This window comes from Cupressus sempervirens, chromosome 10, assembly GCF_028749045.1.
Source record: "Cupressus sempervirens isolate cs-2001-9-10 chromosome 10, ASM2874904v1, whole genome shotgun sequence".
Lineage (NCBI taxonomy): Eukaryota > Viridiplantae > Streptophyta > Pinopsida > Cupressales > Cupressaceae > Cupressus > Cupressus sempervirens.
The window spans coordinates 762,744,084-762,765,093 of record NC_143127.1 but is presented as its reverse complement, the minus strand read 5'-3'; the positions used below and the strand labels follow the sequence as shown (position 1 = coordinate 762,765,093).

At 36.9% G+C, this 21,010-nt stretch overlaps 1 protein-coding gene across 2 annotated transcripts in view; it reads right to left on the bottom strand.

Moving 5' to 3' along the window:
• LOC149536100 (phenylcoumaran benzylic ether reductase IRL1-like) overlaps positions 1-21,010 on the bottom strand; it is a 267,322-nt gene that overhangs the window by 161,709 nt on the left and 84,603 nt on the right. For both annotated transcript variants that reach the window (XM_089804281.1, XM_089804280.1), the window contains one exon: positions 9,748-9,864. In XM_089804281.1, the coding sequence (XP_089660407.1) occupies positions 9,748-9,864 (117 nt within the window). The remainder of the gene's footprint in view (positions 1-9,747; positions 9,865-21,010) is intronic.

The following is a 21,010-nucleotide window of genomic DNA, read 5'->3' as shown; positions in this document are numbered from 1 at the left end:
AAAGAATACCAATCCATTATTAAGAATGATGTTTGGGAAATTGTTCCAAGGCCTAAGGGTAAAATCTGTTGTTTCTTCTAAATGGATATTTAAAATCAAGCATGTTACTAATAGTAGAATTCAAAAATATACAGCCAGATTCGTAGCCCAAAGATTCTCTCAGAAGGAGGAAATTGATTATGAAGAAACCTTTGCTCTAGTTGCAAGATACACCTCAGTAAGAGCAGTCCTAACTATTGCAGCATCGAAGGAATGGAAAGTACATCAGATGGATGTAAAAACAACATTTCTGAATGGAAAGATTACTAAAGAGATATATTTGGAACAACTTGAAGCATTTGAAACTCATAACCCTAAAGTCTTCGTTTGCAGGCTCAAGAAAGTTATCTATGGACTTAAACAGGCTCCAAGAGCATTGTATGAAAGAATTGATAAGTATCTCACCAGTTTAGAATTCTCCAAGAACGAAGCTGATCCATATCTCTATTAGAAAAAGGATAAAGACGATATGATAATTTTAATACTATGTGTTGATGATTAACTAATAACAGTGATCATCTTATAGATCAATGCAAGAAAGATTTAATCAGAGAATTTGAGATGAAAGATTTAGGACTCCTTCATTACTTCCTAGGACTGGAAGTATGGCAGAACTCTATAAGCATCATACTTAATCAATGAAAGTATACATTAGACATCTTGAAGTAATTTGGAATGTGGAACTACGAACGTATGTCTTCTCCAATGGAGACTAATCTACACAAACTTAAGAATCACCCTCCATAGATCCTACTCTTTACAAACATGTGATTGGGTCTCTTATGTACTTGGTAAATACAAGACCTGATATTTGCTATGTTGTTAATGCCTTAAGTCAGTTTATGTGTGAGTAAAAGGAGATTCACCTGGTTGCAGTCAAACACATTATGAGATACTTACAAGGCACTCTTAACCTTGGGCTCAAGTATGAAAAAGTTGACTTTGAATTACATGGATTCACAGACTCGGATTGGTTTGGAAGTGTTACTAATAGGAAAAGCACTTCAGGATGTTGTTTCAGTTTAGGCTCAACAATCATATCATGGATATGCAAAAAATAGACATCAGTAGCACAGAGTTCCACAGAAGCTGAATACATTGCATCTGCAATGGCTTCTCAGGAAGCAATTTGGCTTAGAAAGTTACTTGTGGGATTATTTGGTCAACCTATGAATCCCATTATCATTCATTGTGGTAATCAGAGTTAGATCAAGCTTTCTGAGAATCCAATATTCCATGACAGATCCAAGCATATTGAAATTGCTTACCATTATGTAAGAGACGTGGTAGATAGGAATACTATCAAATTAAGATACATTTGTAATGCAGATCAGACAACAGATATTTTTACCAAACATCTCTATGTCGGGTGAAGATAGATCACTTCAGACAACACAAAGTTAACAACAGAATGGGTCAATGTAGTAATCTATTCAAAGACCCTTGAATTGAACGGTACAGCTCCCTTGTAAGTGCAAGATATGCAATGAATTTGTTTATGTGATTTATGGGGGGTTATGCTCTTAACTCGAGAGTGGAAGAGGCAAAACCAAATTGCTTAAAACTTCAAACAACTTAGGCAAGAAAAGGAGAAGTCACTAAATGCACTCTACTTAAAATGACAATACAAGATGTTGAGAAACATGCAACAATAACTAAAACGGCAGGAAGAGAGGAAGAGACCATGAAATAGGTAATTCTCAGATTACAAAACTTAGTTGATGCTTTGATAATACCCAAATTATCTATTCTTCAACCACTCCAATGATCATTTTCCGACTTCCAAATGCAACGAATTGACCAAAGACATGGACCAGCAGAAATAATAGAAGACATGTTTATGTTGAATAGAGTAAAGCACACCATTCATTAAATAAAGGGAATAAAACCAAGTTCATTCACAATCATTCATTTTTTAGCATTAACACATACATTCCATCAATTCCTCTTAAACTAAATGAATAGCAAAATCTAATATGAACTTAGAGAATAGTCACAGCTACAGGGGTTTGCCCAAAGTAAATTTTGTCGATCTCATTAACTTCTTGAAAGATTGCATACATAGGCCTTCTCAAAATGATTGGTTACATTGGATGATTGCTTCATAGAGCATCTCCGAACATAAATACTATTAATAGAACAAGCTTCAATCATTTGCATGTTACAGAGATTAACATGGTTACAAAAAGAAAGAGAAGAAAGAAGAATGACAAATGTCAAAGACAAGTATGTCTTCTTCAGGGTAACCGATTTAGCTTTATATGCTTTCACAGCGTCCGTTACATTGTTCAGCTCTTCGAGATTTGGAATGACAATGTTGTCAACCCAGACCATCCAGCAGTCATGCATGTTTGTTAACTCATCCATTTTGGCCAATCTGGATTTATACTTCTCTGTTTCTTTAATTATTACCGCATTGGCTGCTGAGAGCTCTTGGATTTTAGACATTTGGAAATTGAGAAGGTCAATGGCTTCATTGACAAATGTCAAGAACTTTGACCTCATTCTCTTAACATCCACAAGCTTACCATTACTAGATACAAGAGACTCTGTGTGCAATATTTTCAAGTTGTAAAAGCATTTGTCAATAACTTTTTGCACCAGGTCGCATAAATCTCCTAGCTTATTTGTGGACCTCACGAAGCTTTCTATGACTGGTCGGGAAACAAAATCTGCTTTGTTTCCGGCTCATATCGTCCTATGCACTCTCGAACAAGCTTAGGTGCATGTATAGCCATAGGAAATCCAACTGCCTCAACCAGTCCACTATCTTTGAGTTTCTGAGTGATTCGGTGAAGAGGTTGAGAATTAAGTCTTCTGTGACGATCACCCAAATCATAGAATCTGAAGGATGTGTCAAACAACTCTTTTAGCTCACTCTCTAGGCCAATAAGTTTCTCGTATCCAGAAGCTTTGATTGCCATTCGCCAAATGATTACACGGGATGCAGATTTCGATAAATAGTTGATTTAAATATACTTGAATAAGGGAAATACCAACAATCCTAGTGAAATAGGTAGATGAATTCGAATGTTGGCGCCACACAAATGAAATTAATTTTGACCAACGTTCCCAATGGAAAGATTTGCATTTAATTCTTTGAGTAACAACTATTTAAACTTTCAATTATTTGCACATCAAATATAACATTTATGGAAGCACTATTACTTTACTAGAGTGATATGACTTTCCATGAGTGTTTTATCTTGACAGGAAGTGCCCTACTTTCCATCAAAGTCTAGAACGCACAAATATTTAATAGCGCTTATATATGCAGGAGAGAGAGATTTACTTAACTTTTCCGCAAGTTGCTTTCCCTTTATCCGGAAATATAGCATGGGCAGTACTCCTTAGGTAGCACGGACTTCATTCTTCTTCTTCCCACCAAAAGCTTTTAGTACTACATTCTCTTTGTTTCGAGGTCACCTTTTATGATTGACATTTCCAGAAGCATCTGATAAGAGTGTCTGAGGAATATCCGTATTTTAGGGCATTCTTACTTTACTCTTTTCACACTCTTCTGAAAAATGGCTTCTTTGTTACCTTAAGGCGGAAAATACCCTTTACGACCCCATTTCCCGATCTGCGATCCAACAAGCAGTTTGTTACCTTTATTTCTTTGTGGAGGCCTCAATGCTTAGTTTCTAATCACATCTTAACAATTGCAAGTCATTATACAGTCCCTTGGTCATTGGGGGTAGACTTTCATCTTAAATTCATGTGGCATCGAAAGCAACGACTAATAGCTTCATTTCCATCAATATGCAGTAGATCAACCATAAACTCATAATGCTTGATACACTTAGTCTTATTTCTATGAACCTTTAATGACCTTCGCATTTGCTTCCGTCCATAACCTCGCAAGCCTCTGATTTTAACAAAATCATATTTGAGACTTATCAGCAACTACCATGGCTTTGTTCTTTGGATCCGCACTTGATGTGGTTTGCTTGAAGGGGAAGAGTTGCTCAAGATCTCTGAAGCCGTGGAAAATGAAATGTTAGAGCCAGGTACTTGATAATGAGGTGAACAACAACTTACTTCTCACCGGGAAGACACCAGAGTACAAACCAATAACTCCTAGACCACCTAAATCTCATGCGCACTGAATAAACAAGAAAGTTGCAATGGAAGAAAGTAGATGGCTCGGGAAAGATAAGAAGTTAACTAAGACATACTTAGACATACTTCATGTATAACACATTCTCAATCCAACCAAATACTTCAATCAATACAAAAAGGGGCAGCTAAAACTTGGCATTAGAACATTAAACTAATGCCCAGTTGCCTAATTGCAATTAGGTAATTACTAACTATTAGTCATCAAATAGGGGTGTCGATGTTTGAAGGGTAATTTATTTTGCAAAGAGGTCAACCTAGACAGGATCATGTCCCTTCTAAGGACATGCCCCTTGGTTAGACTATAAATAAGGGGTTTGAAAGTGGATAGAAGGCACATATTGAATATAAAAGTATACACTTCTAGCATATCTACCTTGGGCGCTTTATAGCAGGGATATAAAACAATTTTGAGAATTTTATACTATTCTCTAAAGCAATTAATATTTTTTCATCAATATTCTAAGGACAATTAGTAGCAAGAAGAAGGTATTTCATCAGTTTTGTTTTATTAGAATTTGCAGGAAACTTACACTTCCTATAGTGCCTCTCGTGTTTGCAGTCTATACCTTGTTATATTTTGATTCAAGAGATATTTGTACTCATGTTATGTTTTACATTTGAGATGACTTGAGGGTTAGATGTTATACCCTGATTTCAGTATCATAGATGTTAGACTACTATGATGTTCAGTTTATCATATTTGCATGATGATGCCATTTTGAGATGACGGTATATTTTGTGATGATATCTGGTTATCCGGTATTTGGACATATCTTTAATTATGTTATGTGATGGATTTAATGCTATGGTTATTTACTTCATTCTTGCTTCATTATGCTTTATGTGAACGTGAGTGATGTAAATGAATTATTTCAGTATAATTTAATAATGGTTAAATTAAGTGATTTAATGTTTTAATTGATTTGGCTATGTTATTATATGCAATTGCACTTCATCATGTGTGTTAGTGTGCAAGAATTATATCCCTGGCAGTGGCACATAGAGTTAGTGATTCAGCTGTTCACATTCACTAATGTTGTCCCTATATGGTCAACGTATCCTTATTTAATTGGTTACATTAAACCTTTCGGTGATTATTAAATCTGAACTCATTTGCATTATGTGACTAGACCTGTGAACATGTTTGTGCATTTAGAGGTTCGCATTTGTCGCAGAAGATGTTAAGGAATTTCTGTGATTTTGGGTTTTCAGGCTTTATTTTTATTAATTTTAATTTATGGCAACTTTGCCATAGATGAATTCATATTACTAAGATAGTTTGTTTTTGTTTGGGTCGATTCGAGGTTTAACTGAGTTGGCTGGTTATTTATCCTAATCGATTATTCACTCAAACAATGAATAAGTATTGAAAGAGGAAATTAATTCCTCACTTTTCTTTTTGGAAATTGAGAATTTGGGAGCATTTTTCAAAATCCTCTTCTAAAGGATTATGTTTTTGTTCATTGTGAGAGCTAAGAGCGTGGGATCTTTGCGAGGTCAATCTCGTTAGATCTAGCTCGGGGAGACCCTGTTGTGCCATGACTTCCAGCAATTGCTACAGGTTATTTATTTTATTGCGTTGTTTCCTATTTCAACCCCTTCTGCTGTCAGGTAGGGCTCTCTCGTTTTTATGTTTTAGCTCAATTTCTAGTTATGTTTCTGGTAATTGTATGTTAGGAGGTTGAGAACTAGTGTTCCCCTTCATTTCTATTTGTTGGTTCTGCCTGGTTGGTCAGGTATGAACGTTTTCCTTGTTTTCGAGATGAGGATTTGGAGTTTCACACACGTTATGCTGGTTTTTTTTGCATATGGTGTTTGAACCTGATTTTTATTGGATTTTCTTTGCATTTTGTGCCCTAAGACCAAATGGGTTTTAATTTTGAAGTTTTCCAATTTTTGGGGATTTTACCTCGATTTGTGCGCCACCCAGTTTTCTCGAGTTTTCTTGGCATCATGTTGGTCGAGGACTTGGATCATCTGTTGGGATAGCAATTAGATTATCGTTGCATTTTTGTTGCATTAAGATGCACACTGCATCCGTCCTCCTGAGCTGTTATTCGGTTGAGTGTTTTATTTTTCTTATGTTCTCATCCAGTCCTTATGATATTCGTGATGGTGGTGCGCCACACATGAGTACATGCACGTACATTGTCAAGTGACTTACGAGGCCTGATCTTTCATGGTTTTCCATAAGTATGATAATTTGGGGTTGGGTTGGGAATATGCATGCCTATGGGCACTCATCGTTGGATGAGCATGGATAGGGTAGGGTAGCACCATGGAGGGGGCTTCTATCTCGCAGCCTAGTGATCATTGTGCCTGAGGGTTGGCAGAGAAAGTTTTAATCAAGTGATAATTAAATAAAATACTAGGTGGTAGTAAACTTTAGATAATAAAAGGATTCTGGATTTTGCTCCTTCCGTTGGGAAGTGAGTGTTGTCAATGTTAGCTTGGTCTATTGGATGCCAAGCAATTTTCCATGATGCCAACCCCTACATAGTAACCCATTGAGTGTCTGACCAAGACTTATAGTACTTGCATTGTCTCATGTTCTTGGTTTTAGCCATCATGACTGTCTAACGTGAGTGTTAGCCATGGACATTGTTTTTTGTTTATTTGTAGTTGGATCATTATCTCCATCAACAGGGCGGGAGTGGACCTAAGAGTTTCACATGGTTGGAAGGCGTAGCTACCTATACCACTGCTGGGGACCGGTGTACAAAGATGGTCTATTGTTCCGGTGCAACTGTCGCTTGATGTTTTCAGTTGACACTTCGGGTTCCAGAGTATGCTTTCTTCTGATTTATGCTTTCATTGGAATGCTTGAATATCATGTTTAGATGATGTTGGTTACTTGACGCATTCCGTTATTATGATGTTTAGCATAGGATTTGGATGATGTGATTTCATTGGTTTGAATATCTAATGCTTTATTTTTTAGCATGTTAGATTTCCTTATTCTTTTGAGGTAGTGACGTCCTCATAAGACAGCTCTGACAATTTGATTAGTAGTTTGGGATGTTATGCGCAAGGGATGGCTAGGACCTTCGAGGTCTCATGATGCTATTATGGTTGAGATGAGTCGCGCATGAGTTTTGTTATTCTCGTACATTGTGATCTTGCTTATGTACACTACGATGTTGCTTTCAGTACATTCTTTTACTGCTAATGTTTCAGATGGTTAGATGTAATTTCCGTCTTATAGTTATAGTGTTCAAGTGTCTATGCCTCGATTTGTGGATCCAGTATTGCCCGGTGTGGAGGAAATTCATTTCTTAGCTTTTTACCTTTATGCTTTCTTGCTTGCTGATTTGTTTTCTCATGTGAAATTGTACTCTCTTGTGCGAGTGCAAAAGTTCACGTGGTGTGCTAAGTTTCCTCACACAGTTCATAGTACTTCCTCGCGCGAAACTCCACACCAATTAAGGGTGTTTTAACTACTAGGCCAAGCATTTCCTCATGTCATTTGGTGCATTTCCTCATGCGAAAGGTAGATCCTCGTGTGGCATGTTGTACTTCCTCATGAAATTCTGTCACTTGTGTTCCTCGTGCCAAAACAAGGGGCATCTCCACTGGTTTTCAGGGAATGCTATTTGGTGTTTTAAGTACCCTTTGGGTTTGCTTAATTTTCCATGCTTTGACAGATCTAAGATTCTTTGTTCTATTGTCATCTTTGATCTTTGTTTCTCTATTTAAGTGTGTCAATTTGGTAGTGGTGTTTGGAGATTCGTTGGTGGCAGGGATTGTGGTTAAGTCTTTCGTTGTGATCTTTGTGATCCTTGTATGTTGTGTCGTGTACATCCATACTTGTCTAAAAAAATTTAACTTCGCTTGTATTGAATCCTTGTCCCAACGATCTCCAAGCGGGACATTACACTTCCCACTCCCCAATGCTAAAGTCCAGATCCAAAGAAACACCTAGGTATTTAGGTTTTCTAAACTTAAGTCTTAACGATCCCCCTTTGCCCTTTTCCCATTTCCACAAGTGAAAGAGGTCATCCTTAATATCTCACACTTGAAGCTCCTTCTGACACATTTATATAAGTCTTTTCCACCAAGATTCAACTTTCAAGCTTTCTCCTTTTTTTCTCTTTGGCATGTGTTATGAGTCAATCACAATACTTGATCTTGAACTCATCCCCTTCACTCTGCTTTTCTCCAAATCTTATCATTGGACTATCAAACTTTTTGCTTCATACCATCCTCCTTTCCTTCCATCCTGAAAACCCTATCTTCATGTCAACATCATCATATTCTCTGTTAATGTCACCACCATCCAATATGACCAAAATAGGCAAAATGGGTAATATGGTAGTGATTTTTGATGACATCAAAATATTCATAATTTCCATATGATAGATTGTCCAAATGGGTATCCACCAATTCCAACTGAAAACAATCTAAGCAAAATTGGCCAAGTTATCCCCAAAGGAGCTTTCATAAGTTAAACAATTCTTGTTGAGCTGTGATACAGTTCTCAAAACTATAGAAGTTGTTCTCAATTCCTATGGCATCCTCATTCACCAATAGAGGAAGAAAGGGGACTTAGCAAAGGTTTAAAAAATGGTGAAGCCACAATGATTGAAGCTTCTATATATCTTAGAATTCCAAGTGTACTGTCAACCAATTACAATGTAAATCGACTAAAAGAAGAGCATCAGAGATTCCAATGGACTTCCAAGTACTAGAAAAGAATTGCTCCAACACTTCGAAAGAAAGTGTGAAAAATAAATGTGCATATGACCAATAGTTTCAGATTTTATTATTGCTTATTAAATTACTGCTTGTTTATAACTTCTACAGGTTATCATGCATTTAAATTTGATAATAGCGAGATGCAAGTATGACATGAAAATAAGAGGTTTAATACAAGAACTTAAGGTCGATATAAAATACAATAGTGGAATGTGGCTTATTGGAATAGAATCTATTTCACTTAACTCCCTTCAAAACAAGTTTTGGAGTAAAAAGGCAGTGCTGATTTTAATTAAATATGAAACTAAACAGGGATACAACCATATACAAGGCAGCTTTTTTTTAATGCTACGGAAAGCAGTACCAACAAGATAATAGAGATATGGAACCTGAATGTGAATGTGTTCTCACATATGGATGTTATTAAGATCTTTCAATCGTTCTTTCATTCCATGTCAACATCACAAAAATAGTGGTCACCAAAATTAAACGTAAGCATTTTCCTAGAACCTGAAGGGATTCTCAAACATACACTAAGAACAATCAAGGACTAATAAACACTATAATGTTAACTTCAAATCGTAGAGACCTTGAAATATGAAGTTTGAGTTCTATTTTTTCTTCATTTTTTGCATTATAGATCCATATAGGCAAAGGATACACTATTTTTCTTATTTTTATGTTTGCATCAATCTGTAGTCTCATACATTATAACAGAGACGTGACAAATTGACAAAATAATATCCACCAAAAAGGCTAGTGAACATAGAAGTACACTCAAGTGAAGAACTGAATTAAGGAAAAGAGATTGGAACTTTCAGTGTATTCTTTCAAGATACAGTACATTTTAACATTGATATAATATGCATGAACAGGTTACTCTAGCTTTACCGTGTACTCCACTGGAGTTCTCAGTATACGCATTACAGTGCCACTTGGATGTTCTTCCTGGTATGTTGGTAGGGTCACAATTTTCTGAAGTGCTACTAAACTTTCTTCATTGAGTATCTGCCAATAGCAAGATATCATGTAAATATGTTTTAAAGTTACATACAGAAAATCATTTCGAAAGATGGGATATATTTCAACATGACTTTATTGAACTCATACAGCTTTGAAGTCTCCTTCAAAAAATTTAAGAATAAACAAAATCATTAGTCATTTGCAGTGCTACACTTCTAAAGAAATCTGAATGTTTACTGGAAAACATTAGATAAACGAGTCTTGCATGGACTTGAAATTGATTCCACTTCTTACACAGCATATTGGAGAATTATTTCCTAGACCTTTATTATATTGACACAATTGTCCACATCAAGGAAAGTACTTCCCTAAATCTCCTGTTCCTTAGCTGGACATCCCAGAGATAATGCTAAAGAACTTTACTCAACGGACCAATGTATCCTTTGGAGCACTCTTGAATAACAAGGCAAGCTAATATTCATGCCAACATTGTCCAGTTCACTGATGGTGAAGTATCCATCCAGTCCACGTCACAAGGTTTGACTTCAAGTTCATATTGGACAACAATAAAATTCGGATGAAATTTTTAAAAAATTGGTAAATTTTACCTTTACAAAAAATTAAATGTAATTAATATATCTACAATATTAACATTTTACATGCAAATGTTTAGAAGTGTTAATTTAAAACAAAACAATATTATGTTTGTTTGATTTAATTTAAATTTGTAAAATTTTATATATTTACAATTCAAAAACTAAACTAAACATTTTAAAATATGAAATTTTTATTTATTAAATGTGCGGATTAGGAAAACTAGGATAGGGTACAAAATTCGAACGCTTATATAAAAGCTATCTAGGCAAAAACGAGAGATCTCAAAACTTGAGACTGCCAAATAAACTTGAAAGAAAGCAAAGGTGGAGTTTTTGACAAAAGTTTTGAAACAGTGCAAAACAAATGTCTCAAGCTCAAACAAAAAACTACTCTTGCTCAACAAGTGGATGAGAGGGAGAAGAGGTCATAGGTTCTACACCCTCTATGGACCACAGTCAAGGCCATGGAATCGTCTAGACTCACAGGAAGAGGGTAAGAGAGAGGAAGCCTCCCCTCAAGAAAGAAAACATTAGTAGAGGTAGGAACAAGAGGAGGACGAGACAAAGGCAATCACCTTCTGCTAGAAAAATAGAATTGAGAAGAAGGTGATAGGGAAGCAAGACAGCTTGATGAAGAGGGAGCCCCAGGACAAGGTCTCCTTAGAATCAAGCCCAACAAGGCCTTGGGAATTAGCATCTTCCAAGGAATTACAATTCTAAACAGCCAAATGATCATTATAAGTGTTTTACTGCCAAGAAAAGAACACTTTGTGCGACCATGGAAACTACCAAAAGCTAAATGGCATGTGGCAAAGAAGCAACAACAATAGAAGAGGATTCCCTCATTAATACAGAGGTTGAGGACGATGGTCGTCCTCAACCATCAAGATCTCATCTCTATGAAAAGGTAAGGAGGAACCAATATTCTCCCACAAACACCACACACTAAGGGACACAACCTTCCCAAACTAGGCACCAAAGGACGGACAATAGAAATAGGAATGCTTGAATCCAAAATAGGTGACAAAAACCCATGATGAGGCACACCAAAATAACCCAATTGAGTGTAAGGTGAGAGAACACCAAAGAAGGCTCTAACACAAGACCAACAACACTTGAAATCTCAATGCAACAGAGAGCCTCAGACAAACCAGGGAATAAGCCAGCCACAACTTTTGCAGAGGCACACAATGAGCACTCCACATCCCTCACACCCACCTCACACGCAAGAGAGTATGGGCTCCACCCGCTATGCACAACAATGTGGCAGAGGGATTACCCAACACAAGGGAGGCAGGACTCTAAAATGTTGGGCAAGAGATATAAGGAGCAGAAGTGGGAACCATCATTTGGAGGAAGATATTGACTTGATTTTAATAAACAAATAAGACAATCAAATAAAATTATATTAAATTCAGACATAAAATATAAGTGAAAGATTAAAGTAAATAAAATAGACCTTAATTTTTACAAATGCCCATTATTAAAATTCCAAATCCATATAACCTAAAATTAAAAACCATAAAAAACAGAATTTATTTGTGTAACCAAGTTTTGTTGGAAGTAATGAAAGAAAGGAAGTCAACTTGCCAAAAATCATGAAAATTATTATCTACTTGTTAGTGCTCTATTCTTGCACGAATCTCAAGCTATTAGTAATGGAAGAAACCTATACAAACTTTGCACTAAACCATGAATTTGATGATCTAGACGAAATTGATAAGTGGGATATTTTCCACAGCAAGTTAAATTGTACTATTGCTATCAGGATTCAACTATGTAGCTTTTGAGTAAAACTCGTTGACCCATGTTTCATGAGTAGTGGTTCACAAGAACCCATCTCTCATAGGAATGAATGAAACACTTAGTACTCACTGCATCTATATGAAGGTAATGTTAATGGATGCATTTTCTGGGTATAATCAGATCTGGATGCAGTAGAAGATCAGCACAAGACTGCCTTTCACACCAAGGGGTACTTTTTGTTATCAACTTATGTCATTTGTATTGAAAAATATTGGAGCAACCTATCAATGCACTATGAAAACTACCAAAGCAACATACTAATGCGCTATGAAAACTATCTTTCATGACCTACATGACATCATGGAAGATTATGTTGACAATCTCTTGGGAAATTAAAAAACAAGACTCAAACATTGCAATTCTTGCCAAGATCTTTGAAAGACGAGCAATACAATGTCTGATTCAATCCAAAGAAATGGGTTTTGGTCTCACATCAGGAAAGCTACTAGGTTACATTGTGTCACGAAGAGGAATTGAGGGGGACCCCAGAAAGTTAAAGCCATCCTAGAAATGCCACCTCCCAATAATCTGAAATAACTTTGCAGCATACAAAGAAGACTTCAGTTAATTTCTCACTTCATTTCTTATCTTGCAAATAAGTGCCATCCCTTTTTACATCTCCTTCATAAGGATATAAAGTTTCAGGGGGATTGCCTCTGTCAGAAGACCTTTGATCAACTCAAGTAGTATCTAGCCTCATCACCAGTGTTGGTTCTAGGGAGACCTTTTTTTTGTACATCATGTTACTACTGTCGCACTAGGGGCACTCCTAGCACAACTAGATGACAAAAGAAAAGAAAGAGTTATCTACTACATCAGTAGAACATTAGTTGGATATGAGCTTAATAAACACCAATAGAAAGAGCATGTTTAGATGTTTTAATCTGTATGCAGAAACTCTGTCATTATATGCTTAACCGTAAGACTACGATCATTGCAAAGATTGATTCTTATAAGTACTTGATGTCTAAAGCAGCTCTTATTGGACATAGGGCAAAATGGGTTATGACACTTAGTGAGTTTGATATCAAATATGTGAATTGTAAGGCTATTAAAGGACAAGTCATTGTTGATCAATTAGCAAAGTCCCCACTCCCTTGAGATGATCGTATTATAGCTGAATTATCTGATGATGCAATCATGATTGTTACCCCAAGAATATAATAGAAATTGTACTTTGATTGGTCATATACACAAAATGATTGGGGGCAGGCATCCTGTTTGTTACACAGCAAGGAGACTATATATTGAAGCCTTACAAATTGATGTTTGAATGCACGAAAAATATTGCAGAAATGTAGGGCAAAGTGGGTTATAACACTTAGTGAGTTTGATATTGAATATGTGCATCATAAGGCTACTAAAGGACAGGTCATTGTAGATCAATTAGCGAAATCCCCACTCCCTTGAGATGATTGTATTATAGCTGAATTCTCTGATGATACAACCATGATTGTTACCCCAAGTATATAATATAAATTGTACTTTGATTGGTTATATACACAAAATGATTGGGGGCAGGCATCCTGTTTGTTACACCACAAGGGGACTATATATTGAAGCCTTACAAATTGATGTTTGAATGCACAAAAAATATTGGGAAATATGAAGCTTTGGTCACACAAATTCGTCCAGTCATCAAGAGGAAGATTACTAGACTAATTGTCTTTGGTGATTCACAGTTGGTAATCAAGCAAGTTAGCGATGAGTATCAGACAAAAGATGACACGATGCTTCCCTATAGACAACTGGTTAAAGATTTGAAACAACACATAAATTCAGTTCCTACAATTCCTCAAGCATACAATTAAGTTGTCGATGTCATGGATAAAGTTGGATCTTCAATTGATATGCTAAAATGTAGTCATTGGTATAAATTTCCCTGCTTATGGCATGCCAGAATCAGAGATTGTGTGTGATATTGTTGGCCCCAAGTACCATGAAATTTACTCGTAAATCCATGAAAAAACATACCACCTCATCTTACCACCAACCAATGCAAAACTTTAGTCCATCTTGCCCCTCATTGTACCCTCGTTATATCAAAATACATCTATTAAAGTTGATTAATGCTAATGTTTTACAATTTCCTCTCATTAAACCAATTGACACATCCAAAACTTTGCCTAAATCCTTTGAGCACAAAGATTTAAAAAGTGTTTCTGTTTAATATCTGCTATCAAAGACCTCCCAACCAAAACTTGCAAATTTATACCAATCCTGTGCTTTCTTATTTGACCAATACTCTTGAGTCTGCCTAGTCTCTACCTTCTTTTTTCCATCTCTTTATGATCTCACTCTTAAAATTTAAAGGTACAACCTTGTCAATCTCACCATTTAACATTCATCCTACTGTATATACATAACATATATGTGTGTGTGTGCAAATAATCATAAAATGTATAAATGTCATTGATATAACCAAAGTAGCCACATACAAATAGTCATGAATCAATATGCAACTATGTGCATGTATTTAAGATGGTTTGAGCAAATGAATACGTTGTGTAAATTGGCACTAAGTCTAATTGCACAGATGCATTTAAACATATATACATATGTATATGCAATATATATGCAACTCTTGCACGTTCAAGAGCTAGATATATTAATATAGTATTATGTTGGATTAGACAACCTTCGGAAGGTTAACAACTAATTATTAATTATCTTCCTGTTGGCAAGTTTTGTGTCTCTGTTGGGTGGTAAGCGTAACTCCTTCTCACCCAAGAGACAAGGAGTTACAATCCCCATCGCTCTTGCTAAGAGGGAATTGGGTCTATTTTGTTCGCATGTTGTTGCTCAAAATGATTCTTCTGCATTTTCTTTACGAAATTGAAATCGAGACTGAAGATCATTGAAAAACCCAAACAGGTCAATAGTTCTGGAGGATATCTTTGATCTGTGGTCATCACACCAGAAAGAAGCACACACACACAAGTACTAGAGTTCGAAAGAATCAATTCACTACATTCACAGAATGAATTAGACTGGTTTCTCTTCTTGTAGATACATCATTTATATACTATCATTACAACGCAAGTTCTTCAACTCATCTTGATCATAGGGTTGATATTTTCTGGATCATAGGGTTGATGTATTCTCAATGTATACAATCAATTTATGAGTTTAGACATAAGCAATAGATAACATTCTGTTTTCAGAATAAATGCTTGATATTTGTGCATACATAAGACTACTTGTATATGCATATGATAGGAATACTTATTAATAGAGCATCCGATTGGATACAAATTTAAACTTGCATTCCACAACAATAGATATTTTAATGTGCATTCAATATTTTTGTACATACATATTGTGCATAAGAAGTAAACTCATTATCCATGCATTAATTCAGAATGGAATCTCTCTGCATTAGCATATAGCGAAGAGTTCATCTAAATCATGTCTTCTTCATTAAAGATATCATGGATTGATCTTAGACGTTTGCAAAACTAGTATCATTAATTTGAATGAATATAATCTTTCACAAAATAAACTAGAGGAATCATATCTTAGTAATCTTACTAAATACGGTAGAATTGTAATCTAACTGAGAAGAGGAATCCTCATAAATCCGAAATAATGTAAAGAGTTAAAGACAGTTTTAAACCAGTGCATGCCTTATCTGCAGTCAAAGGACAAATTTGAATCAGATGATAATCTATCAGAAAAAAATATCTGAATCTTACAAAGAGAATAGGTTGATGGGGCTTTATGATGTTTGTGAAACTTGGATAATTCATAGGGAATGATTACAAAGAAACCTGGGTAAAAGGGGTATGGCCTAACTGTCAACCTGTGATTGAAGGTCTCAAGGGAATGTTTATCCTCTATCAAGGCTTAGGATTTTCACTCTGAACCTTAACCTAAATGTATAGGGAAGGGTAGATAAGGACTCCCTAGAGAAATTAGGAATGTATTCACAAGGCCTTGGTTAATAAGACAATGTAATTGCCATTTCGGACAGCAAGTCCTTAAGGTCTGGGAAGACCGAAGGAGAGAGTCATTTAGGTTCTTACATAAATTTGGTCATGACAATGGCAGCACAAAGTACGATGCTTACATCTATAAACCTTGGACAAGATGGAACTATGCAAATGGGTAGTAACAATCAATCACTACAACCAAGTGGGGCATTGTCTAGCTAGGAAGATCATTTACGTAGGTGAAGAAGTCCATAGGGTGTGACTGGTTACAACAGTTGTGGGTTCTAACACAAAGTCTCAGATGGCATAAAAGACTAGATCTCATTCATGCATCTCTCATGCAGTGCCGGCCACTTCCGGAAGGAAGTTGTACGAGAAAGCATTAAAGCCAAGACTGTAAGATCAATGGTTGGGAGGTTAGAATTCTGATGATACTCTTCCTCCCTTGGAAGGAACCAAGAGCTTATGCAGAAGAGAAATCAAGAACAAACCATCAAGCTTATCATGTTCCATAGTTGATGCATAGTTAGTTGATTTAGTTAATGGATTCCTTTCTTTCAGCATCAGTGAAATGGAAATTGTTACTTCAATTCATCTTCATGTGAAATTAGTTATTCTAGCGATATTACATCATACTTGTAGTTATTTTAAGAACTATTTAGTTATTCATGTTCATGTGAAAAGGAAAGTAGTTTCTTTCTGTTAACAAGGATTACAAGTTTTTAAAAAAATAACACGTGAATTGTTCATTATTTGATTATATTTTTTTGTTAACTATTTATTAGAAATTTAGTATGTTATATATTCCCTTTAGAGTTTGTGCAATGCTAGTAGGACAGCGGATGACCATTTCCATTGGTGGTGTTACCCACAATTTCATTGATGTAGAGGTTGTGATGAAGAGAGGATAAAGAATTTAAAGATTTCAATGCCGCAGTGGCAAACGGATTCGCCAGTCCATGTACTATGGTAATCCAGCAGCTCAATATAACCCTCAAAGATCATAAGGTATGGGATGACTTTTTTGTGATTGGTTTACAAGATAATAATATGGCTTTGGGATTACAATGGTTGCAATCTCAAGGGGAGTATTCATAGAACTACCAAATCATGTGTAATAACCACTTTTTCCTGGGCCTTAGCTAACAACCAGCAATTCAATGAAATACAAATACTACTTCATGTTCATGAGAAGGTAGTTATAACAATTATGTTCATGCAAAAGAGATTAACGGTTGCAATCAGTTTAACTGAATTATTGTAACTAACAATTGAAGGCATCATCAATAAATTTAAAAAGAGGATTTACACTTTTCCATAGTCTAAATTCCAAAACCGGAATCCACCTAGGGCAGCCTCTACAAAACCCAGGTTAGTTCACATATACCACTTAGGGCACAAATAGTTATACCACTATCGAAATGTCAATTTCCATTTAGGGCATCAAATAACATTGCATCATACTTCCCCATTCCGTGTACCCATTCCTTGACAAATACCATCTAGGGCATCAAATACCACTGTATCATCCTTTTTCTTTCCTATTGCTAATTATGGCAATAACATGTAGTTAAAAGATACGTTAATTTTCATTATTCACATAAAAGGACAGATATAACATCCATCAAGTAGGCCTATCTCAAGCATACAAAAATATTTCATGTCCAATTGGAAAATCAATTGATCTAACCAGTTACCAATTACATTGACAAGAAAAGTTGATTTCATTGAAGGAAATAACTGATTCAACGATATAAATCAATCAACATATCTTCAACTTGTAATTTCAAATATCATAAAAGTAAAATACTTGTTACCAACAGATGTTTGAATGCATAACTTATCTCGTGCATGTCTTGGCATCTGGTGGAGAGGGAAACCATTGTCAAGGGCTTAAACTCCCAACCGCAGACCCTTAATTAACCCCACACAATCTCATCCGAGAAAGGCCCTCCCTACCCAGAAATAGACATGGAACACCTTCTCCAGCCATTGAGCATCCTAGTACTAGAGAATTAATCCCACTACTCGACTAGGCATCAAGATCTAAACAGTGGACTACCATGAGCTGACTTGGACAAAGCAATTTCTTCCTTTAAACGATCATAAAATTTGGACACTAAATAGTAGTTCATTTTTCTCTTGTAGGATTCCTCATTGTTGTAATCCTCTAGTCCCATAGACCTTTTGTTGGTCTTTTGTTGGACGTTAATATCATTATCTTATCTTATCTCCTCTTCACCCATTTATACTTGACTTTACCAGCCTTGGGTGCATCCTAGGAGACTATTGATAATCATGAAATTCTTTTAAATCAGAAATGTTTGTGAAACCATTTTGAAAACATTCTCAACTAGTACATATCAAGTAGTAAAGAAAAACAAAGGATATTTCAAGGCAGATTTCACACAACATAAAGTATTATATGATTGCATTGGCTAGGCATTCCTTTCCCCAGAATTATAGCACTTCATCCTTACGACATGCACCCGATGCTTATGACAAGAAACTGGTCATACTATGAAAAAGGAATAAGAAGCAAGCCGAAGCTTCTCAGATGCTAATCAAGCTCAATACTAACACTACATTTGAATAACAGATCTTTCTTGCATCGTAAGGCATTACATATAATTCGAATAATTTGAGAAAAATATTGTTTATCATACAAGGTAAACGGATATTTATCGCATTAAGAGACTAGAATGTAACACAGAACAAGATACTTTATTCATATAAGAAGATATGCATTCCAGAGTACAATGATGATTCATAATTCCATCCTAATGACGTACATATACCTCCCCAAGGGGTAACTCAATTGTCATGCAACCTTTCGGACACTAACTAATCCCGTTGACTATAATAAAGTTGTTACTAACAACATCATCCTCTCCAAAAGAGAAGTCATCTCCGAACGACAAAAATAGAGACAACTAAACTACTAAGTACATCAAGACTCAAAACAAATTAAAAGGGGTGCAACCCTGGTAGGGCTGGTGTAGTAGACGTCTTTTGTGCCCAAAGTTCGCTCAACTATGCCCACAACTCATGCACCCGCTGCGTCCAGGCGTCCAAATCCAATTTAACCTGCATCTAAAGCTCTAGTGCTCTCTTCATCATCTTAGCAATGTTTTGGAGCTCTACCTCTTTTTCATCTACTCCATATTTGCGTTCCCCTACTGAGATGCAAATGTTGCCTTATCTAATTCCCTCTTAGCAATGAGTGTTGCCTGTTCTTTCTCCCAAGTTGCCTATTGTGCGGCCAAACTAGCTTCAATTGTGGCTAATCTGGTAGCTGTCTCCTCCAGAGCCCTTGTTGCTGCCACCTGATCCGCCTCACTCCTGCGTAGAGCATAGTATGCCTCCCAATACACTTGTACTATCTCTCGCATCAGGTACTCAACTCTGCTCTCCACTACAAGCTCCTTAGTAACCCACTCCTGCCACGTCCCTAGGGTCTTTGCGTTTGGCCATCCTCGTGCCTCGAAACATACTGAGAAAGTCATTGGACAAACAACCCGCATAAATGACAAGACCTTCTCTAACTCTCGTACCACTGCCTCCAAAGCACATCTCGATGTTGAAACTACTTGGCAACCTTGAGTCACCACGTTTGTGATGTGGGGTGCTCGGTGGCCATCGCTAACTCTACTATTCCTAACATCATCTCCGTAGTACTCCCTCTCGAAGGTGGGGATGGTGGCTCAAATGCAACGGTAGGATGACTCTCCTCTAGTGGGGCTGGGGGATCCACCACCTAAGGTACTTCTCTCATAGGTGAGATAGTGGCAAATGCCGACGTTATCGATCTGATGTTGAATCTCCTACCCAAGTACCTACTCAAGTCCTGCTCACTTAAGTTTTGCACACTCAAGTTTTGTGTTGCAGTACCCTCACTGGTGCCCGATAATCCATCATCTATCGTGACCACTACATCAGCTCCCACTACGTCCAGTCTAGCCTGTGGTGTCCTCGAACTCTCAAGAACCTCTTGTGTCAATAACTCCATCACCTCCTCTAGCAAGGTTGTCATTGGTGATGAGTAGGACTCTATCTCAACTATGGCCACAACCTCCGCAATGGTCAAGGTTGCTGCAACCGACTAAGCTGCTACTATGACAGGGGTCATCACTATTGGCTTCCTAAGCTGTCCAAATCCTAGAATTTGTGCACCATGCATACCCATAGGAACCAAATGTGTTGTTTCTGAAAGTGTAGGTTACGGGAATAGCAATAGTGTTGCTGTAATAACTTCCACCTCTTTGAATCCTCTTCCTCCTCTCCGTCAGTCCCACTATTTTCAAAAGATGTTTCCTGCCAACCACTATCTGTATCTCCTACATCTTGTCTAGGTCACTTCTGCATCACCGTGGCCTTCTGGCTGCCAAGTGTGTCTAACTGTCTCCACTACATAATAGAGCGCCCACCTGGCACGAGTGGGCCAGGCTTGACCTTCAACCTGTCAAGAGGAATCGTTCGCCATGTTGCATCCAGGAATAACCCAATCGCGTAGTGAGCCATGTAGAATGTCTTGTGTTGAAGCATCATGAACTCATACATTCTTTCTACCAGTAGTGCGGCCCAATCGTACACTCTCTTGTTCAGGATATCGTTCATCATCACTCCCTATGGAATTGAGCTATTAGATGAGCGGCTTGACCCTATGAGCTGATTCTTCACCAGGTCCATGAGGCAACGCCAATGCCCTTCCTGGATGTTGGAATTCTTTGGTCCTCTGCCCTTCGAAGTGTCTATTAGAGCTTCTTTTTCTGCTTGTGATGGGTCACCACATACCAGTTGTATCAGTTGCTCCTTCACCTCTCGATTTAACTTCTTCGACTTGTTATCAAGTTTCTT